Consider the following 22,850-nt stretch of genomic DNA (forward strand, 5'->3'; position numbering starts at 1 on the left):
ATATTGATACATATGATAACTGTACTGAATTAATATTCAGCCTTAAATGAGCTATTGATTATTATATCATTTATTTAGGAAGACCTGAAAATGCTCAAAAGTACTCAAACACGGTGAATAGACAGCCAACAACATGACATTACATAATTTTTTTTCAGGTTAGATCTAATACAGGAGCAGATCAGATTAATTATTTATTCCCTCTGACATCCTATAATAGTTACATTAATAATAAATATATTGTATTTGTTGTTTTGGCTGTGACACTGAATATAAGCAAATGTTGGCCTGTTATAAAGTGCAACCTGAGGTGCTTAATGCATTAGATTTAACATAAATTAAATTAAAATATGCATTAGATTAGGTGTTTTGCATCGTGGTAGCTCGTGTTTAACCGGTCTGTCCCTCTTTTACCGGACCGTTTAGTAATTGGTGTGTCCCAGTTCATTGTGCTGCTGACAGACAGTCGCTTTCAGGAAGCACCGGAGCCTCTCTCTAGCTGTAGCCACGTTAACCATCATTGTGCGAAGTCAGGGGAAGATATCTAGCTCCCAGGAGCCGTGTTAAAACATCAGATCCAGAAAAAGAGGCTTTTTTCCTACTAACGTCTCTTGTACACGTCTGGAATCGACATCGACCAATTGTACTTCCTGACGACTGCGTCGTGGACAGCTAAGGGCAGCTAGCTAGCACTAGACGGTCCAGTCTGCCTGCTTTGACTTGGCTAGCTAATGTGTAGCCAACGACTTTCTTTTCCAGGAATTACTGCTGACAGTAGTCTACCGAGTGTGGGAAATCCAGCGCTGCCGAGCTTAACAGCCACCCCAAACAGGTATGGAGAGTGATATAATATAATAGATATGCTAACCGATCTCTCGTTTCTTAAACGGGCAGATTTGATAAGCAGATCGCTAGTTAGCTGTAAAGGTTGCTAGGATCCAGCTCCGGAAAGTACAACTCCACTCCAGGATTTAGGTTCAGCGACCTGCAGCTGATCCGCCGAGTCGGTTGAAACAAAGACGGGGGTGGATTTATACTTTCCGGAGCTGGATTCCTGGATCCCACTCGCTAGCTAGCTAGAAGCTTGGCTACACTTCTGGCAGTTCATAGCCTGTTGTGTTATGAAGTGTTTAGTCGACTGGACTGACAACTACAGAGCATGTGTAGCCCAACAGCTAGACGTGTGTTAGAAGTCGGATACCTTTGCTTACAGATGGTTCATTTCTATGTAGCTAGTCCACACTGTGAGCCCAGCTGGCTGGTCCTGTCTTTGTAAATAACGCTACTCGAAAAACGAGTTAGTTAGCTATAGCTAGCTGTGCCACGTCATGTAATAAGTTTGTTGATATCTTTTAGGCTGACTTGGGTTTAATATGTGTTTAAACTGTCCAGGAAGAAATATTGATGGCAGCGCTTTTAATTTGAGCGATTTTATGAACATCTGGTTCGGAATATAAAGGATTAGAAAGCCCGTACCCTGGGGGGAAGGTGGAGGGAGTTAATTTATACACATAAAGTTAATATCACTATTACTAAATGCACAAAATCGATTAGAAGACCTACTAAACATGTAATTACATCCAATTAAACATGACTTTGTGACAGCATATCGCATTTTAAGGAGAGCCTTTTTCCTGTCCTTTTTCCTGAGCCTTTAATCTGCCCCATTTTTAGATTATTATCAATATATTATATAATAATTTTTTATATATATATATATATATATATATATATATAGTTGTTATATAGTAGTGTTTTAAATAAATAAATATATATATTATTATTATTTTATGTGTTTATAACTTTTTGCTTCTTCAATGTCGTATTTGTACAGGAGTTCAGGACTTTGACTGTGAGCTGTGGGGAAAGGTGGGGTCTGTGGGGAGCTTAGGTTCATCTCCCCATGACAGCACGGCACCATGGCAACAGCGGCTCCACCTGCGATGCCGAGTGGCGGGTCTCGGAGGACGAGGGGGACATGGAGGATGTGGAGCTCGCTGAGCTGGGACCGCTGCTGACCAGTCCAGAGTCAGCATCTAGGGTGAGTATTATATTATTATTTTATAGTAGTAGTAGTGACCTACTAAATGTGACCTGTAGATGACATAACAGTCTTGAGTCTTTTTTTTTTTTTAATTTACGTCTCAGAAATGTATGTACACCCAGCCCATTAGGGAAAAACTTTCGACAACCAAAGCTGCAACTGGGTTGAATGCGATCAACAGAATTCGTGTGTGAATATGATCTCATTTAAGAGTATCTTCTTGTCATCCATGAGTGTTCTTTTTCATTTGAAGCCTGATCTGCATCAACGGGCTGCAAGAGCATACCCAGGTGTAGATGACGATGATGGCGCAGATGGTGACAATAACGACGATAGCGATGATGAGGAACATGGCTTGCGGGTGGTCACGCTGCCCTTGCAAGCTCACCATGCCATGGAGAAGATGGAGGAGTTTGTGCACAAGGTAGACAGATCTGAGGCCATATTTAATGTTCTGCATGTAATGTTGCATTAGGATATGAAAACCTGTGATCCTAGATTAGCACTTTTCCTCACATAAATTTGACAATGTTTTTGTTCTAGGTGTGGGAGGGGCGTTGGCGAGTGATCCCATACCAGCTACTTCCAGATTGGCTGAAAGATAACGACTACCTACTTCACGGTCACCGGCCACCCATGCCATCTTTCCGAGCCTGCTTCGGAAGCATCTTCAGAATCCACACAGAAACGGGGAACATCTGGTCACATATGCTGGGTCCGTAGCTAATACCATGTTTGTGTGTACTGCCATGTGTCGTTTTGGGCCACATCTACACTATATAATTTAGAATTTGCCTGCTATCTCTTTAAAACCTTTACATTTATTATAGCTTTGATGTTTGCTTTTCAAATGATGACCACTACCTGCAGTAGTGTGAGAGTACACTCAAAAACGAAATGAGAAAATCAAACCATAGTAATGGCAGTAAATGGAGCCTCCACAATGTTTGTAATCACATTTATGATCATGTTATGTTCTTCTTCTCAGGTCTGATTTTGTTCCTGTTTTTGGGCACCCTGACCATGCTGCGGCCAAATGTGTCCTTCATGGCTCCTCTGCAGGAGAAGGTGGTGTTGGGGATGTTTTTCCTGGGGGCTGTGCTCTGCCTCTGCTTCTCTTGGCTCTTCCATACAGTCTACTGCCATTCAGAGAAAGTCTCCAGAACATTCTCAAAGTAAGGGTTTATGTGATTAATAAAGGGCTGTTGTACTATCTGAGTACATGAGGTTTGGTAATGCAAGGGATTTGGTTGGCTGATTCAGTTCTGTCTGATGACCACAGATTATTGCAGAGTATTTTTCAGACTCTGCTCTAAGATAGGCTTACATATTTGTATACTCACTGACCCCTGAGTGTGTACATGTTTCTGATTTTAGGTTGGACTACTCTGGCATAGCGTTGTTGATAATGGGCTCATTTGTGCCGTGGCTGTATTACTCCTTTTACTGTTCCCCGCAACCACGGCTCATCTACCTCTCCGTGGTGTGTGTGTTGGGCATTGCCGCCATCATCGTGGCACAGTGGGACCGCTTCGCCACGCCACGTCACCGACCTACACGTGCAGGTAACACATATGCTACACTTTAGCCTACCCATGCCAAAAACAGACTGCTGTAGTCTCCCCAACGACCCAAATGTCTTTAAGCTTAAGTAATGTCCATGTTCTGAGTTCTTGTTCTTGTTTATTCAGTAAATAAAAACAATAGCTGAAAGGTTTAAGTAATGGGAGTCATCTTTACATCTTCAGGTGTGTTTCTTGGCCTGGGGCTGAGTGGCATTATTCCCACCATGCACTTCACCATCGCGGAGGGCTTTGTGAAAGCCACAACAGTGGGCCAGATGGGCTGGTTCATTCTAATGGGCGCCATGTATGTAACTGGAGCTGGACTCTATGCTGCACGCATCCCTGAACGCTTCTTCCCTGGCAAATGTGACATCTGGGTAAGATTCCAGCTTAAATAACGTAAAAATGTTCCATTAAATTTGCAGTATGCAAGTGGTCAGACTAATCGACAAACTCTAGCTCATGTTATTTCTGAGTCCATTCTTGTCCAACTAAATATAGTATGAAAAGGAAAATGCCACATAACTTGTTAGTTGTGTGTGTGTGTACATCATTAGTGATGTAATGTTGAATTATGATACACTATATGGACTAAAGTATTGGGACACCTGTTCATTCATTGTTTAAATAAAATAAAAATAAACATAAACAAGTACAGTCATTCCAGAGAACACAGCTCCACTGCTCAACGCCTGGAATTAGGCATATTGCCAATAGGTTTATGTTTATCTCGTCCAGGAGACCTGTTCTATTGGCAATACCTAGCAGTAGCTGAATGCGTTTATTAGATTAGGGGTGTCCACAACATTTTGACATATAACGTATAATATGTACTACGTGTGTTATTTATGTTTACGTACATAAATGGGCCCTTTATTTGATAAATGATAAACTCTCTTTAAGCTTTTTAGTTTGCTTAATTTAAAAAAAAAAAGTGATTTCAGATTTGAGCTCAGGCCCAGAGAACCTGCCTGTTTCACATATGGACATCAATGAGTAAGGCAAATCCACAGTGTAGCCACAATCCTTGTTTCTCTCTCTTTCTCCTTCTCCTTTCCACAGTTCCAGTCCCATCAGATATTCCATGTGCTGGTAGTGGCTGCAGCATTTATTCACTTCTACGGCATCTCCAACCTGCAGGAGTTCCGCTACGGTCTGGGAGGAGGCTGCACAGACGACTCCCTCCTCTAAACAACACTGTCCCGCTCTCCCCTTGTTTCCCACTCCTCACTGCATCTTCCCTTCTTTTCTGCACTAGAGCGCTAACCGGTTTGAACACTCCTGAATCAGCAGCAGCTGGAAAAAACAGCCAGTGCACTTGCCCACTGACCGCACACCGAACCATAATCAAGTGTTAATTGATTTTAATGGCTTATAGCAGATATTTTAAAAGGTTGGTGATCGCAGAGGATTTAAAGTAATGAAATACTTGAAAACCTTAATTAGGAAACATCTCAGAGCTCAGTTAAGTGTTTGTTCACAGTTCCGTTTTCAACACGCTGTCAAGAAGTCCATCCTAACAGAAGTTCAGTCATCGAGCACTGAGAGCTGTCTGAACAGCACTACCTCTTTCTTCCTTTCTGGTGTCTGCACACTGCTGGGTAAGCGGGCTCCACATCCGGGAGTAGTAGCTACAGGTTATGGACTCCTCAGAAATATCTACTTTTTCGGAATTTAAAGGGAACAGGAATAAAAATGTGAATGTCTTTATCTGCTGTAAACAATTTCATGTGACCAATAGAGTTTGTGAGCTGAAATGTCTTATATATATATATATATAGTTTTTTGATGTTGAATTTTCCTGTAAGATCTCTTGATCAAGATGTCTCTCTCATTCTTTATATATACTGTCTTATGCAATGTTTTTTAATTATTATTATGATTTATTATTAATAAATAGTGAACACAGCCTCTGTAGCTCATCAAGCATAAAACACAGTATTTTCAGAAAATCCTTTTAAAAAATTTAAATGTGGCCTGTGCTGCAGTTTTGACAGGGTCTCGGACCCTGATTAGCAAATCAGGCAGAAGCATGCCACCAGTAATTATCAGTAACTGCCAGGTAAATCAGCCCTCAGCCACTGGCTATTTTAAGCAACTGTCTAAAGAATGGAAGACAAAAGTAGGCAGGGAAAGCCTGTAGGAAGCTCTTTGAGCTTGCAGGCTCTACAGAGCTGATGGTTATAAAGAAACAGCAGTTCAGGGGGACAGTGGAGGGTGAGATGAGGTCTGAAACACTAAGAAAACTGGGGAGAACTGCTTGTACACTGGTAAGAAGTGTAAATGACCCCCCCCCCCCCCCCTTGCATGAAAGCTTAGCTGAGTCCAGTAGGTGACACGCTGTTTCCCTTGCTTGTGCTGCATAATCTTGGTGGAAAAGTCACAATAAAGGAAAGCTCACCTGCCACCTTATCACAATACTCAGTGATGGAAGTTTGCTACAGAACATTTGGACAAGCCAAACCTACCATGGACTGCCTGAAGAGACACAAACTGAGGCTTTTGGAATGGCCCTTACAGTCCCCTTACCTAAACAGCTAAATATCATAATATCTTCTTGTCCAGGAGCGCCCTGTTAGATCTCTCAGGCCCTTGGCTGGCGTTGCCGTGGCAGCAGACAAACACTGAGACGCTATTTGTTAGCTAGTGATACGAGCGATTTTAGTGAAGGCGCTTAATAATAGGTGGTTCATTAATGGACCAAAATTGACAATTTTTCAAAAATTAGTGAAAATTCAAACGAAATGCCAATATGATCGATTATAATATTGCACAAATCGGTGCAGTTGAATTCGCCACCGTTAGACTGATGCATCCGTGCGTTTTAGGGGAGCGTAACGTGGAACTTCCCACATTAGTGGCGCTGCGTTTTGGTGGGGAAGCACGTTCATCAACACGTTCATCAACACGTTCATCAACACCGCACAAGGAGACGAAAAAGCAAGTCTTTGGTTGTACTCAACAGTCTTTCCCTTGTTTTGCGCACCGTCAATGCGTAAAAACGCACCAGATGCGTAAAGAGCGCTTGGACAAAAATCTCAACAGCTGTAGAGATAAACAAACCCGTGATCTCGGGTGAAAATTAATAACAATATATTAATGTGATGAATGAATTTGGACCCTCTGACCCTCCTAAGAAATTACAACTTTCTCAAAGGTTCTCCATTCATTCAGTGCAAAGAGCAAAGAGCCCTAAAAGAGTCCAGAGCTGGTCATTTAAAAGTGGTTTAAAAGTTTCTCTAAAGAAAGATTATTTAGGGAAATGGGTAGTTCTACTGTGTTGTACCAATAACTCCTTTTGGGTCTGCCAGAACCTATAAGATGTGCTGGATGGTGTGCCGACTGCTTCAAGGTGTGCCGGATGGTGGGCTGGCTGCTGTACGGGGGTGTACCTAATTCTACTGACTACATCTACATCTACTACAGAGAGGATCTGCATGTCCTTGCAAACCATTTAAAAGGGAAATTACCAGGCTTTCCAACAGTATAAGATGTATTGCCAATAAGCATTGTTACAACATAGAAATAACCCACCAAACACAGATTTCCTTACTTTTTGTGCTACGTTTAGAAAAACTTATTTCTTCTTAAGCTTAAAGGAATCCCATTTTCTATATGGTTAAGATGTGAGCACCGTTAGCCTTCAGCTTCGCCCAGCAGCATCTACTTCCTCCGGAAGCTGAGGAAGGCCCGTCTCCCTCCACCCATCCTCACCCTCTTCTATAGAGGGACCATAGAGAGCATCCTGAGCAGCTGCCTCACTGCCTGGTTTGGGACCTGCACAGCCTCTGACCGCAAGACCCTCCAACGCATTGTGAGGACAGCTGAGAGTATCATCAGAGTCTCTCTCCCCTCCGTCATGGACATTTACACTGCCCGCTGCATCCGCTAAGCAACCAGCATTCAGGCAGGAAGAAGACAGCAAGCATCAGGAAGAAGGTACCGCAGCATCCGGTCCAACACGACCAGACTCTGCAATAGCTTCTTCCCCCAAGCCATCAGACTTCTCAACTCAACTCAACTTCTGAACTGATGTCTTTTCTGTTACATGCACACACACACACACACACACACACTCTCTCTCTCTCTCTCTCTCTCTCTCTCTCTCTCTCTCTCTCCAACCATTTACCCCAGACAATATGGGAAGCATTTTTGCACAAATAACTTTACTACCTCGCTGGACTCAATATTTATTGCACACTGCATAATTTGCACACTACCCCCAATTATTTATTATTCTCTGTCTGTACTGTGCTGCACTGTTGGGCCCTTGAGCAAGGCCCTTTACCCTCTCTGCTCCCCGGGCGCTGGAGTTGGCTGCCCACCGCTCTGGGTGTGTGTGTGTACTCACTGCCCCTAACACATGTGTGTGTGTGAGGTGTGTTCACTAACAGATGGGTTAAATGCGGAGGACACATTTCGCTGTACAGTGTACAGTGACAAATACGTGCACCTTTACTTTACTTTACTTTTTACTGTACGCTGTGTTCTGTATGCACTGTGTCTATGTTGCACCATGGTCCTGGAGGACCGTTGTTTCGGTTCACTGTGTACTCTGTATGAAGTTGAAATGACAATAAAACCCACTTGACTTGACATGACTTGACAGTGAATTTTCCTACCCAAGCTGTTGTCTCTGATTGAGCCTGATCTGCTGGACGCGTCGACCCACAGAGAAGTCGTGTCTGAACATAAATGCCCCTTCACTTTTCCAGTCACCAGAGGGCGCCACTTACATTGCTAAGGGCATGTATCACACTACATCTAATTTAACGCGAGTGTTACCTAAAAGCTGCACGTGAAATCATCCCCACTTCGCAGAAAAAATTGTGATTATCTTTTTTTTTTAATCATTTTAATGGTTTTTATTATATTGATCGCCCTACGCCGTCACCACGGTGTGCGTAGTGACGTAGCAGTGTTTTGGTTGCCATCGTGTTGCTGAGGAGGCGGCAGAGTGCAGCGGGCAGAGAGCAGCGGGCAGAGAGCCACTTCTGAGCGATAACTTTAAAAAACGGGAAACTTGAGGGCTTTCGAGAGAGGAGAGGATCAAACTAGATGTATGCCGCAGTATTTAGACAGAGTGCGCTGTTTTCTGTCTAGTTTTAATCGTTTTCTACGCGTCCGGCAGAGAGTCAGTCTCGCTGGAGTATGAAGCTCTGTAGGCGGCTGCTGTAGCGCTGACCAACCGCTTACAGCCCACGGTCCTCCGGCTCTCCCTTTCTCTCTCCTCTGCGGCCGCCGGTGCGTTAAATGAGGGTTTGCTATTTATTAAAACTCTTTTAAAATACCTTGATATGAGCAGAAACACTGCTCTTGCATCCGTACATTCACGTGTGCTCAGTCTGTATGGTAATTATGGGACATTAACCCTATTAGCATCAGTGCTAACTCCATCCAGGTGAGAACTACGGCGTTTAGCTAATAGCTAGTAGCTAGCCTGCTAGCGCACTAACGCTAGCTACCTAGATATCTAGCTAGCTAGCTACTGAAGAACACAGTTAGCTAGCTAAGACAGTATTTCAGCAGGGTTTCCAAAGGGTCTTTAACCAGTGGACACTGTTTAGAGTAGGTATCTTCACTGTTAGATTTGTTCTAGCTAGCTAGCTCTGTCCATCTAGGCTGAGCTAGGCAGCTCCAGCTAACGTTAACTCACTGCTTGCCTGTAGTCCTGTAGTGTGTGTGTGTGTGTGTGTGTGTGTGTGTGTGTGTGTGTGTGTGTGGAGGAGCGGGCCTTGTTGCTGAACGCAGCGGTGTTGATGCCTCTAGCCTAAGAGACTGAACACCAAAAGTCTGAACTGTAGACCAAGCTAGCTGATAAATAAGTGCAGGCATTCTGGTCATACTTCAGCTCTTTCTAAAGGAGCACTAAGCCTAAAAGATGTGTGTCCCTTTGTGTGTGATCACTGTGATTGGGAAAGTCTTTGAATAATTTGGCTGGAAATGAATGGGATTAAGAAAGTCTGTATGCAGAGCAATGACAAAAGATATGACCGTAGAGAGGGGGCTTGGTTCTGATTTGTCTGATGTTGTTGTCTGTCATTTTTATCATTGTATATCTCATCACACCTGCGCAAAAGCCTTGTCACCAAAATGACAACTTTACATGAGAGTTAGTCCGTTATATGGATCCATTCATGACATTTTGACATAATGAAAATAACAAGATGCAAGGTTTTTGAGTGACTGTGTTAACATCCTTATTTAGGTGTATTCAGGCTCATTTAAGGTAAAGAAAAGACAATATAGGGTTTAAAGATTTCACTTTTATGTTGGATGTTATTGGAAGGCTTCTGTATAGGGTTTTTTTCCCCAGTCCCTGAATATATTGGATGGCAGTCATTTTACTGTAAGATTTACTTTAACATTGTGGTTTGATGGTTGATGAGCTTTGCACACACAGTAGACAAGTAGTTTGAGGGAAACGCGTTTCCTCATGTTTAGAGCTCCTGTCTACTTAGTTGCTGTGCAAAGTTTGTACTCTAAGAATAGGAATTTTCATGTGAGTAAAATTATATTCACCAAGCATCTCCAACAATGTTATTTCTTGCTTTTAATCACGTATGGCGTATCTGTGTAATCAGTGAGTGTTTGATCCGAACTCGATTGATCCGTTAAATTGTGTTGTTTCACGATCACAGACCCAAGTCGTTCTTCATCATCCTGCACTGCCTGTGGAAGTGTCGCTCTCCCCCGTCGCCAGTTGCCATGGCGCCCAAAGACATCATGACCAACTCGCATGCCAAGTCCATCTTGAATGCCATGAACGCCTTGAGGAAGAGTAACACACTGTGTGACATCACGCTGAGGGTGGAGAACACAGATTTCCCTGCCCACCGCATCGTCCTGGCTGCCTGCAGCGATTACTTCTGTGCCATGTTCACCAGTGAGGTAACCATACAGGCAGAAACATCAGTGACCAATAGATTCCAGCAGCGTTAACAACAACAAGTCTCCCATTTTTTTCTCAGGCTCAGACACAAGGACGATGCAAGATGTTGGATGATTTTATATCTTGCATTGTTGTCATCAAGCATGGTGTTTTAGCAAGAATGCTGCCACTTTTCATTTCAGCCTTTCCAAGTAGAGGTAAACTGCTCTATATGGCAGAGAAAAAGGGGGGGAAATACAATAAAATAACCAAAATGTCTTTGTCAGGAAAGGCACTAGTTTTAGTCTCTAAAATGTGAGCAGTTTGTGGTTATTATATGTTATATTTTCCATATGTAGAATGTAAACTCCTGTTTTTCATTCAGACATTGCATCTGATCATCTGCCAAATAGCTCATGTGAGAAACAGCTGGTAAAACTATTGGCTTTAACTAGAGATGCGCAGAGGAATCGGCCGGTGACCAGAATCGAGCAGTTTTCAGCATGATCCGCCATAACCAATCACTGACCAATCAGTCTCCTTTAACGATCAGCATGATTTTGTGCCAGTGATATTTACACTTGAGCACTGCACGAGGCCGCCAGTGGCACAGGCACAGGCACACACACCCCCTCTTTAGTCCTGTCCTAGAGTCTCTGTGTCATCTAGCTGCACTGTATGACCGAGCGCTTGCTAGTTTTCAGCCTCCCTCAAAAAGTTTTGTTGGACTTCAGCACAGCAAACATGAGCGCAGTAAAGTGTGGAAGTCCCTCCAACATGGACGAAATGCAAGATTGTCTTGGCTGTGTTATGTGTGTTATGCAAAAGTTGACCCTATGTGTGACCCTGCATATTTGCTGCAGCATGCTGTTTACCGCTGTACAGAGCTCAGCAGCAAAATCCATAAACAGAAAATCCGGTAGCAGGTAATACTTTCACAAAGTCCATGTAAGCATTAGCAACAGATGTTTTAAACTTGAATAGTAATTTATTTAAGAGTATTAATGAAAAATTGACCTATAATGAAGCTGTCGCTATGCTCTCATTTATAATTCTTAGAAAGAAAGAAAATCTGAATCGAAGAAGAAAATTACAATCAATGCACCTCCAACTTAAACCAACTACTGGTCTGTGGTCTTTAAAAGTCTGTCAGTCAAGAATTGTGTGGTTCTGAGACACACATGAAAACAAGGTTTTCAAGCACGGATGTCTTAATCTGGCAGATACTGTATCGACCACAGAAACACCACAGTGTTCCTGTTTAAATCAGTGAAAATCAGTTTGCTTTGTGGGCTGGGTGTATCAATGCAATTCTTTTGTAGTACTGACTGTATTACGTCCATACAACAGAGCAAGACTTGCTTTGATCTTTCGATTGCATGATCTCACCAGGGATGTTGTGGTAGATCCACCAGTGGCTAGCAGGATCACTCAGGATTGTTATCAGATGGAAACCGATAGTAGATTTGACTACCAACTTGTGGTCAGATAATGAGTAAAGTAAGAGATATTGAACAGATAATGTTTTTAACAGTTTTGGGCCATGTTTGATTTATATACACTGTATGGAGAAATGTTTGTGGACACCCCTTCTTATTAATACATTCAGCTACTCTACTCCATGCGCACCCATTGCCCAGGCGTGTAAATGCACACACACAGCTTGTCTTGCCAATAGAACAGGAATCTCCGGAGCAGATAAGTATGAGCCTATTGGCACCATGCTGCCAAGTTTTTTTTTTTATATTGTGTAGCTCCATTAAAACATGTTTGAGTGTTAAATTGAAATGTAAAGAAAAAATATATAATATTTAGATGTTATAGAATTCATATTTTCCTGTTAGGGTTACATTTGTTTGCTCTATATGAAATAGTTTGAGGTGCTGTGCCACTTGCTGGTCTTCAGAAAATGGGGAGATTTAGTGTGTACTCCTGTTTTTGTCCACTAGTGGGTGCAGTGGAACGGGTGACCCACAGGAGAACGTCTGTGGATCAGTTTAAGATAAATGAGCAGAGTTTTGACGGGGTCTTTCTGTGGTGATCCCACTGTTTTGAATACCTTGAGGTTTTGACCAAATGCTTTAAGCCGTCTCTTTTCTTAGTCCCCCCTCTTTATCGCATCTTAGCATTCATGTCAAAGTTGTAGTTTAATGATATTAGTTGGTTCTGGCGATTATGCCTGTGTCAGAGCTTTGCTTTGTGCTTTGATTGTGTAATCTGCTTGTTTTCTGTAATGCTGATGCCCTTCACAGAGCTACAAGGTGAGGATATTTGACCTGTAACTAAGCCTTTACCCTGAAAGCTCAGCATTGTCCACCATAAACCTGTTCAGGCTGACCTGGCTGTAAAGATGATGGAATGGCTCTACAGTGCTGTAAATTAAGTGTGCCCTGTGCAGTGGTGAGATGTGCTTTGTAGTTAAGTCATGTTATTTTATGTGCATTATATTTCTTTCTACCCTTCTCCTCTCCTGTAGCTGGCCGAGAAAGGGAAATCCTTTGTGGACATTCAGGGTCTCACTGCCTCAACCATGGAGATTCTTCTGGACTTTGTTTACACAGAGACTGTTCTGGTTACTGTGGAGAATGTGCAGGAGCTGCTTCCTGCTGCCTGTCTGCTCCAGCTTAAAGGTAAACACTCACAAAATGGCCTCCTGAGGTCATGTGACTGAAACTTTGCCCACCACACATGCTTTTGGTTACGCTCCAGTTGGCCTACTTGGAAATCTTTGTGATGGTGTTTGAGCTAGCTAATCTTAGTACGAACACTGTCTAGCATATATTTGTAAACTTTTGCAGTTGGACCATATTTTGGTGTCATCTTACAGCATGTTGAAGAACATACATACAGAATATACATGAATATAAACATACATATACATACAGAGCACCCCTGGCCAATTGACATGTTTTGTTGCTCTTTGATAATAAGCTCTGCTTGTTTTGGATGGTTTACGTCACCACAAACAGACATTAACTACTTAGCCTTGCATTGCTTTGACTAGCCCAACCTAGCATAGCTTAGCACTGTATCAGGAACAGTATATGCAGTCTTACTGTATAGCGTTGCTGTCCTCCAAGTGTCCTCTTGGCTCCTCTTGTGCTGTTATTTAGCTGAAGAGATTGTAGCTGGTCAGCTGGGCCAGCTTGTAGCCTAGCACCTGCTCATTTTCATAGCTTTCCTGCTGCATGCTCTGGTTGGCTCTTCTCCCTTCTGCGGTCCACAAGAGTGGATTCTCAGCTGGATTCTCCACACGTATACCTGCAATGCTCCTTCCTCTGGTCTGCTGTAGTAGCCATTGACCCAAGACTGATCTAAAACAATTTTGAGGTTTTGGATTTGGGTCATTTTCCAGCCCTGTTTTGGTTTTGCAAGATTTTCTTTTCAATGAAGAAACAAGTGTTTGAGGTTCCAGCCTGTACTAAACTCTCATTATTCAACTATACTAAGAGAAATGCAGTTTCCCATTTCCATTTTCAAACACGTTGCATTGTAAATGGTTCCAGTGCTTCATCCAGCAAGTGCTGCAATGTTAAGTATAAAATGAAACGTTTCTCATGTGGTGCCGAGCTTCTAGCTGAAGGTGACCCGCATGCTTGGAGCCCTTTGTTTTGAGTTTCTTTGCAAGAAGACGACCAGCGCAGGTCTGTGCTTGTGAGAAAACGGGCGGGAAATGGCCCACTGCAGCCTGTCATTACCACTCAGCTGTGGCTGATTTGCTCACTGAGGATTTGGGACTCTGTTGTGTGTGGAGATGGTGTGCGCTTTTCACTGTCTGCATTTAACTGGGTCAGCCCCCTGAGTGAAAATAAGTGGCGTAAGTTCATGACGATGATGAAGTCGAACAAGCTCCAGTTGCCAGCATTCCATCACAGCATCTCTGTACTCACTGTGAGTACACTATAGTATGTATGCAGTGTATACACTGCTAGGTTCATGGCAGCTGGAATCAAAAACTGCACATAGAAATGAGAAACATGCAAAAAGCTTATTACATTTGCACACAGTTTCTATGTATTTATTTAATCTACAAAACATATCATTTTGGCCTGGTGTGCCTAAACTGTTCTATTTGACTTTACGAAATGCAAAAGAATGCTCACAAAGTCTTTATATGTATTAACATTGTACCCAGTACAGTTCTGGTGTGTAAGGTGTTGTAGACTAGGACAACTTAAACTGCCTTAGTTTTGGGTTAGTTCTTTTGTCTAAAAATATAGCAGGTGCAACAAACACACAAAATTAACTGCTAGTTGTTTGTTAGCCTTTGCTAAATTTAAGATCGTTTGGCACTTGTTCTTGCTGCCTTTGCTTTGTGCAGGCTTGGAGAGGTTCCACAGGCTTGCTTGTGTAAACCCTACACTCGATGAAAGATGCATTTGTCTTGTTTTGATATGCTGCCAGGCTGCCAGGATACTTTTTTTTATGGCGAATAGCCGTGGGCTGTTGCTTTTATGTATTTTTCACCTTTTCTTTTCATGAGAAGTCCAGATATATCTTCGAGTCTTTGGGATCGATACATCTGACTCTACCATCAGAGCTTGAGTAGGCCTATTTATATTCAGAAGCCTGAATCTGATCTGTGCAGTTCGTGTAGTTTCTCTGTTTTTCCTTTTCGTTTTTTTTCCCTTTTGCATTTCTGTGTAAACCATCTCCTTTTCTCATCCTGCACAGGGGTGAAGAGGGCTTGCTGCGATTTCCTCAACAGTCAGCTGGACCCGTCCAACTGTCTGGGCATTCGAGACTTTGCGGAGACGCATAATTGCGTGGACTTGATGCAGGCAGCAGAGCTTTTCTCTCAGAAGCACTTTTCTGAGGTGGTGCAGCATGAGGAGTTCATGCTCCTCAGCCAGAGTGAAGTGGAGAAGCTCATCAAATGTGATGAGATTCAGGTAAGACATTTACTCCCGCTGTCCAGCTGGTTGATATCTCAAAAACAGTTATACTTAGTTTCTCTTGTTGTTGACTTGATATTTGTTGATTTCGCCACTCTGGATGTGGATATGAAACCCATTAATCCATCCATTGTACCAAAGTTTAAAACTGTGCCTATGCCCTAAATACCCAACTCTATTCATGTGACCCTGCAGATTGGTTAGCTCTGTGTTTTTCAATCCAGGTCATGAAGTCCCTCTACCCTGCACAGTTTAGGTTCGTCCCTTTTCCAGAACCTGATCCAAGTAACTGGCTAATTTTCAAGGCTTTCCTGAGTTAAAGAGAGTGAAGTTAAAAACAGTAATTTTTATAAGTTTTGAGAAGCTCTGTGCTGCTATTTCAGTGTATTAAAATGTGCTATTTTTAAACCCAAAAGAATGTCATGAGTTCATGAAGAGATAAAGACTTTTTTTTTTTTTTTAGTCCATATTGCATTCTTTTATGGATTCTTTTATTGCATTTATTTTAACAAACCCCATCAGAGATTGTTTGGACACAGATCGAGACTAACCCTTTGAAAGGGGGTCTTGGTGCTCTTTCCACCAAAGTTCTCACATGGTCTAACAAACCATACCAAAATAAAATTATAGCCAGGGTTCATTTTTATGTATTTATTTATTTATCTGATTTCACAGTAATGCAGACATTCCAGGTGACCTGAGTGTAGTTTCATTCCTCATCTAATCAGAGTGTGGACTGCAACAGGCTAGTGGTTGATACGCTGAACTGGCACAGACATGCTCACACACAAAAGGTAGCCAGCTGAAGCCAGTTTTAAGAGACTGAAGGGGGGCAGGGAGGAGGACCACAAGTTTGAATCTGTTATTCTGTGTTATTCTTCATAAAACCACAAACTATTAGAGAGCATAAAATTCAAGTGTGGGCCTGTTGTAATTCCACTTAATCCTGGTCCTCTCTATTTCTCCACATTCCTCTCTTTCTTGCTTATTTGCTTGACTTCCAATCACAAAGGACTGATGAAAGCTGTAACTCTTCTCATCCTGAATTTTTCTCTTGCTGTCGTCTCTCTTCTGAAAGTATAATTGTACCCGCTGGGGTTAGGTTTATAGGCTGTCAGCTTTAGTGTAAGGGAATCTTTCCGTCTTTGTATGATTACAGAAATTGCTACGTACTGTATATTAAACACGCCACTGACAATCAGACATGCTGACAGGTAGTTCTTATTCATGAGAGAAAGAGGAAACTGCATTATTTAATGTTATTAATTTTCTGTTATTTTCTTTCCTGTGTTCAGGCTTGCTTACAAAATTCCTGCGTAAAGAAAAAATATGTAAAAAACATGTGTAAAGAAAAAATAGTGATGAATGGTTCGGTTTACACCACTGTTTGGGCGGCATTTTAGTACAGTAGGGAAAAAAGTGTTGTAGAGTGTGACTTGGAGAGACAGATACGTTTACACTGATATAACTCAAATGTGGCTCATATGTGTCTTGGACCACCTTCTGAAGTAGTTTGAGTAATTAGATTTGTATCTGGTTTAAACATGTCTTGTTCACACTTGCATTTTTATGTGGCTTGACCTTCTCCAGATGTAATCCTGATACTCAAAATGCATGAAACGACCAACAGTGAGCTAGGTCTGTTTAAGCTTAAATAAGATAGACCAGGATGTCAGGTAGCAGGGGAGAGAGACTGCAAAATCACCATTATGATAGCAATACTCTAAAAGAAACTACGATTCCCACAGTATCATGTAACTCCTAACTGTACTTGCCAAAGGCCTACAGTTTAAGGTTTCTAGGTGGAACTGGGTTCCGTGTTATATTCATCAGTCAACATTGCGTGGGCGCTTCAGCTATAGCTTATCGCATGTATCATCTGTATGACTGTGTGCATCGAACACAGTACACATACACTTCTAGTGATAACTGACTGATGTTTTTGTGTATATTTATTAACAAGACAGATAAACATTATGTAAAAAGGCACAAATGATGTATATGGGTCTTTTTGCTGAAGTTGCAAAATGTGTATACAAAATATGTAAATATATATTTATGTATGTGTTTATTAAAAGGCATTCCTCTTTGTGTAGCATTAGTTGTTTTTCCAAATCAAAAAAAACAATTCTTGCATGTCAGTAGTATAAATATTGGCGTTAATGTGAGTTTGTTTTTATTAGGTGGACTCTGAGGAGCCGGTGTTTGAGGCCGTCTTAAACTGGGTTAAGCACAACCGGAAGGAGCGAGAGCCATATCTGTCTGATATGCTGGAATATGTACGAATGCCTTTGCTCACGCCACGTTACATTACCGACGTCATCGACTCTGAGGTCAGACTCGCAGCCATGTTTTAATCCTCTGCGATAATGCCTGCTATTTGAGGCCGATCTTCAGTTCTCTCACTCACTTGTTGACTTCATAGAACCTCTCATACATTACGAAGAGTCTATTTCTGCTACACGGCCAATGTAAACACCAGTAAAACAGGGTGACCTTTCATCTCAATGACTGTGTTACCAATTGCATTCTCTGTGCTTCCCCTTGAGCCTTGAGTGTTTTAGTCAAGTGTATGCATCTGTGTTTTGTGTTTAGCCTCTTATCCGTTGCAGTCTGGCCTGTCGAGACCTTGTGGATGAAGCCAAGAAGTTTCACCTGCGGCCTGAGTTACGCAGTGAGATGCAGGGGCCTCGAACTCAAGCAAGATTAGGTGAGCTTCTGCTCATATTTCTACTTGCTTTACCACCAAGTTAAACTTGTTCTTCCACTAAAACAAGTCCTGTACTAGACGCTACACAAAAAGGTGCACACTATATCTGCCTAAAAAATGGCATAAACCCTGCAACACCTATATGCACAGTTAGATACCAATGGAGCTTTGTTCAGTAACCCTGATTGTACTTTTTTACTGATTTGGTTTTAGGTGCCAAAGAAGTTCTGCTGGTAATTGGTGGGTTTGGCAGTCAGCAGTCGCCCATTGATGTTGTGGAGAAGTACGATCCCAAAACCCAAGAGTGGAGTTTTCTGCCCGTAAGTGAAATTCAGCAGAAGCTTCCAAACAAACATGGTCTAGGCCCACTGGTGAGAAATGTCATCAACGTTTCTTTTATGCAGAAGTAATTAAACACTCTAGGCAATATGAACTCATCATCTAAGCAGGTTAGGCTACACATGATTTCAGAAGAAATGCAGTTTTGTGTCCAGAAGAGCCTCAGTACTGCCTAACTACTTACCAGTGTGCTATGTTTTGTGTCAGGTAAGATCAAAGAGTTCTAGGTAAAATAGTATGTTTATATTTCTACTGATGTGTGTTTATATTTTAAATGTGTAAATGTTACATTTTAAAAGCACTAAAAGCAATATGTCTGTAGCAGTATAATGTAATGTGTTACTGACTGGCAAAATGAGTGCAGCTTTAAAATGTCTCACACTGCTCCTCCTCGCAGAGGAAGCACATGCCCGAGGAAAGAGTTGTGGTCATATGATCCTCTGTTATCTTTTCATTGCTTTGTGCACTGCACTTCCTGAGTTTCTGAAGGTTCAAGGCTTGAAGGTGATGGAAGTGTTTTACAGAAAAGTCATTCATTCAAAAAGACTTTTTATTATGTTATTAATATTGGACTGAAATTAAAATGTGAAGCAGTTGTAGCGGTTTCGCTGAACTGTCTGATGAAAATATGCTGTATGTGTAATGCAGTGGAAAATGTGTCTTGTAGCCTTAATTACTGGAAGTGTAATCATTATAGGGAGCTCCACTGTGACGACTTATCTCAGGATCAGAAGCTCACGAGGCTAGGGTGCTGGAGAAAGCAGAAAGGATTTACTGTCTCATGGTTATAAAAAAAAAAAAGCTATAAAGGAGTAGAGTCACAAATGACTCTCCAGCCCTGCTGTGGTGTTCAGCTGAGCTAAAGTTAGTTTAAAAAGCTTCATTAAAAGTGTGTACCTTGCTAAAAGCAAGATGGATGTGTTTGCACATTTGGGTATATAGGTTTTAAAAATGTATGTTTTTCTTTGTGTTTTAGAACATTGCACGAAAGCGGCGTTACGTTGCTACTGTTTCCCTTAATGACCGTGTATATGTGATCGGAGGCTATGACGGCCGGTCACGCCTTAGCTCTGTCGAGTGTCTGGATTACACAGCGGATGAAGATGGGGTTTGGTACACCGTCGCCACCATGAATGTACGACGAGGCCTGGCAGGAGCAACTACGCTTGGAGGTTTAACCATCTTTGATCCTTATCTCAAGAACGTTGTTATAAATTTAAGGGCTGTGCTTGTAAAGGTTGTCCCAAGATTATTCTGGAGAAGTGTCGTACTATAGTGTAAGACCAAAACTGCAAGCTCTAATAATAAAGCCTGTAACCGGATCTGCTTACCAAACAAGTTTAGGGAGCTGTTGATTTCAACACAGAGAAGCTTCTTAGCCCAGGGATTGCCCAAACTCTGTATTTGTTGCCTTGTCAGTGAAGCAAACCAGCTCATGTGTTAATCCATTACTGTTGTTTCTCAAACCCGAGTAAGTAATGACTGTAAGGGTACTCTTGTTCTGGAAGGCATTTGTACATCCTGTAAATTGTAAATTCTAACTTATAAACTGACTGAGTCTGTACATCCCTTCATTCAGATATGATTTATGTGGCCGGAGGGTTTGACGGAAGTAGGCGGCACACCAGCATGGAGAGATACGACCCCAACATTGACCAGTGGAGCATGTTGGGGGATATGCAAACAGCCAGAGAGGGAGCGGGACTTGTAGTGGCCAGTGGGCTCATCTACTGTTTAGGTACGTGGGACCTTGACTAATGGCGGATTTTGAGGACACCCAAAATACTGGTGTATTCTAGCATCAAACCAGCATGTTCGTGCAGTGTTATATGAAAGTAAAAGGCATCGTTCACAGGAATAACTGTGGAAATAGTACTTTGTATTTATAGAAATACTGATATTTCAGTTTTAAACAACTAACATCACAGCTAGAACTGATAGATGACTTCAGTGTGGTTGTGGTTAATTCTTGTTTTTTTTAGGTATTTATTAAGTTGCTGTTACATGATTACAGGTGGCTATGATGGCTTAAACATTCTGAATTCAGTTGAGCGCTACGACCCACACACTGGTCACTGGACCAGTGTCACTCCCATGGCCAACAAACGTTCTGGTGAGTTAATCTGTTGCAGTTTAAATTCTTTCGTAGACATCTGGTAACGTGTAGTGAAATTCATTGTTCTACACTAATGTTTTACTCACAGTAACCATTTATGTCTTATTTTGTTATAGGAGCAGGGGTGGCTCTGCTAAATGACCACATTTATGTTGTTGGAGGGTTTGATGGCACAGCTCATCTTGCTTCTGTAGAGGTATACAATATCCGTACAGACTATTGGACGACAGTGGCGCCCATGACAACGCCACGCTGCTACGTGGGAGCCACTGTACTTAGGGGACGACTATATGCCATTGCGGGGTAAGATCTCAGCACAGTCATATCTTTAAAAATTGTGGGTGGATTTTAAAACTTGGACTTGAACCTTGAGTAACTCCTCAAAGAATGCAAAATGCGTGTTCATGCATGCTGTGTGTCCTGCAGCTTTCTTATAGCACAGGAACTAAAGTCTAAATGTATCTTGTATTATCATTACTTTCTACTCCGTTGGCAGATATGACGGCAACTCCTTGCTCAGCAGTATCGAATGTTACGACCCTGTCCTGGACAGCTGGGAGGTAGTGACCTCCATGGCTACTCAGCGATGTGATGCAGGGGTTTGCGTGCTGCGAGAGAAATGAGAATGTGGCTGTCGGACTCTTTTTAAACTGACAAAGACACATGGAGGAAGCATTTGTGCTGGTGATTGGCAGCTAACATCTGATCTACTATGTGCCACTTGTATTAGCATGGAAGAGTGAGCAAGCTGGAAACCGCAGATCACATGACTACCACTTTACATTTGCGCTCTAGTCATTTCCTTTGGACCTTAGTTCTGTTGCCATCTGAGATAAGTGTAAAGTTTGTGATGCACCCCCTGCGTGTGACCTACCAAGATGTCTTCGCTCTCCATACATGACCCTGTGGTTCGGCGGCGGTTATGTGCTAGGTTCATGTGGACGAGTCTACAAAAGTGCAATATTTTGATCTACTGCTAGAAAAGACTGGAAACGCAGAAGAGCACTATATAAAGCGTGCTTCAGCTGTTGCTGCTATATGCCTTATTGCCTTTGCGGCAAACGTTTTACCAAATCAAACCACGGGGCTTCGGCCTACTCTGACCTTTGAGTATAATAACTGTAGGAGAGGATCCAAAAAAAAGGTGCCACCATTTCTGACTGTAAGTGAACGGTCTTCTTGGGTTCAAGGTTCGGCTGGGCTCTCTGGAACCGATGACATTTATTGTTCTTTTGTGCATTTCGGGCCTCCCAGTCTATACTTTGAAATGCAAGAGCCCTCATCATTGCCTCACAGTTAAAGGTACAGTAAGAAAGAGAATGAATATTAAGAAAAGTTCATAAGTGTGGAATATGATGCTGGGACCTAAACGTTCATGGCAATGTATGTGTTGAGACAATGCCTTTTCCACAGTGGTCATGTGGCCAGCTTTGTTGGTAGCTATGTTGCTAGCGGTCAGTCAGTCATAAAGTATACTTGGTGTACCTTTAAATCAACGTGATTGTCTTACCACAAACACCATGTATGTACTGTGTATTCAGCACCACAAAGATGTTTATTAGCCAGTTTTGCAGTGTTTTCGTAAACCGGTTTAAGTGCATTTAGAGGTGAGTCAGAAAGAATGGAGGAATTTGACTTCTGTACCAACTGTTGGTGAAACGTTGCTCATGAACATTTGTGAAGTGTTTGTATTGTTCTATAGATATGTACCCATCATTATGATCGATTGATTGAGCTATGGTGTGTAATGTGTTGCGGTATGTTTGGTGTACTGATGTAATCAGACCGATCTAATTGTGAATAGTTTGCCACCACGATAAAGAAGTGTAATAAATTGTCTGTACATCAGTCAAAATCAGATGACATGCCCATTCTTTTCCCTGCCATGTAAGCTGGACTGCTATGGCAGGGAGTTGATCCTGTAAGGTTTGTAAGTTTGTACTGGATCCTTGTTTACATTATCATTTATCCAATCTCTCTTTAGGTCTTTAGAATCAAATGTGCTGTTTTTGTTTTGTGTGATTTGTGCCTTAGTGACTGTAAAGTAGCTCTCTTGGCTTCAGCTCTCCTGTATTGTTCCTCGTTCCTCATTCCTTAAATGGTGCTAAAATGATCCATATAACTTCAGTGTGAATGGGTGGGGCTAAACTGTGGTAGGCAGAGACATTATGTATGTGAATACAGGACTATGGAGAAGATAAACATGATCATATTGGCAATATGCTTACCATGGCAACATGCCAGGTGTGCGCTAGAGGGGTACGATGGTGCTTTATCCAATGCTTTTGGGATGAGTTGGGGATGTGGTGG

General features: G+C 42.1%; 2 protein-coding genes across 3 annotated transcripts; both read left to right on the forward strand.

Moving 5' to 3' along the window:
* Nucleotides 1-456: 456 nt before the first annotated feature.
* adipor1b (adiponectin receptor 1b) lies at nt 457-5,818 on the forward strand. Its single transcript, XM_072680868.1, has 8 exons — nt 457-832; nt 1,835-2,041; nt 2,298-2,468; nt 2,588-2,759; nt 3,033-3,219; nt 3,422-3,609; nt 3,793-3,986; nt 4,672-5,818. Exons 2-8 carry the CDS (start codon nt 1,904-1,906, stop codon nt 4,798-4,800), a joined length of 1,179 nt encoding a protein of 392 aa, XP_072536969.1. The 5' UTR covers nt 457-832; nt 1,835-1,903; the 3' UTR covers nt 4,801-5,818.
* Nucleotides 5,819-8,558: 2,740 nt separating this feature from the next.
* Nucleotides 8,559-22,395, forward strand: klhl12 (kelch-like family member 12). Of its 2 annotated transcripts, none has more exons than XM_072681597.1 (12): nt 8,559-8,853; nt 10,251-10,500; nt 12,957-13,110; nt 15,155-15,372; nt 17,559-17,708; nt 17,971-18,085; nt 18,299-18,405; nt 19,401-19,596; nt 20,004-20,162; nt 20,439-20,537; nt 20,657-20,843; nt 21,037-22,395. In XM_072681597.1, exons 2-12 carry the CDS (start codon nt 10,318-10,320, stop codon nt 21,161-21,163), a joined length of 1,695 nt encoding a protein of 564 aa, XP_072537698.1. In that variant the 5' UTR covers nt 8,559-8,853; nt 10,251-10,317; the 3' UTR covers nt 21,164-22,395. The 2 variants fall into 2 exon arrangements, with proteins under 2 accessions (XP_072537698.1, XP_072537697.1); XM_072681596.1 differs by lacking the exon at nt 8,559-8,853 and adding an exon at nt 8,864-9,010.
* The last annotated feature ends 455 nt before the right edge of the window (nt 22,396-22,850 follow it).

Source organism: Salminus brasiliensis, chromosome 6 (genome assembly GCF_030463535.1).
Source record: "Salminus brasiliensis chromosome 6, fSalBra1.hap2, whole genome shotgun sequence".
Taxonomy (NCBI): domain Eukaryota; kingdom Metazoa; phylum Chordata; class Actinopteri; order Characiformes; family Bryconidae; genus Salminus; species Salminus brasiliensis.

Bases quoted from the DNA above. Each gene is read 5' to 3' on its own strand.
- adipor1b (XM_072680868.1), top strand. From the start codon at position 1,904: ATGACAGCACGGCACCATGGCAACAGCGGCTCCACCTGCGATGCCGAG. The intron at 2,469-2,587 runs GTAGACAGATCT...TTTTTGTTCTAG, and splicing joins TGGAGGAGTTTGTGCACAAG to GTGTGGGAGGGGCGTTGGCG. The intron at 3,987-4,671 runs GTAAGATTCCAG...TCCTTTCCACAG, and splicing joins CTGGCAAATGTGACATCTGG to TTCCAGTCCCATCAGATATT.
- klhl12 (XM_072681596.1), top strand. From the start codon at position 8,907: ATGAGCAGAAACACTGCTCTTGCATCCGTACATTCACGTGTGCTCAGT. The intron at 19,597-20,003 runs GTTTAACCATCT...CCCTTCATTCAG, and splicing joins AGGAGCAACTACGCTTGGAG to ATATGATTTATGTGGCCGGA. The intron at 20,538-20,656 runs GTGAGTTAATCT...ATTTTGTTATAG, and splicing joins CATGGCCAACAAACGTTCTG to GAGCAGGGGTGGCTCTGCTA.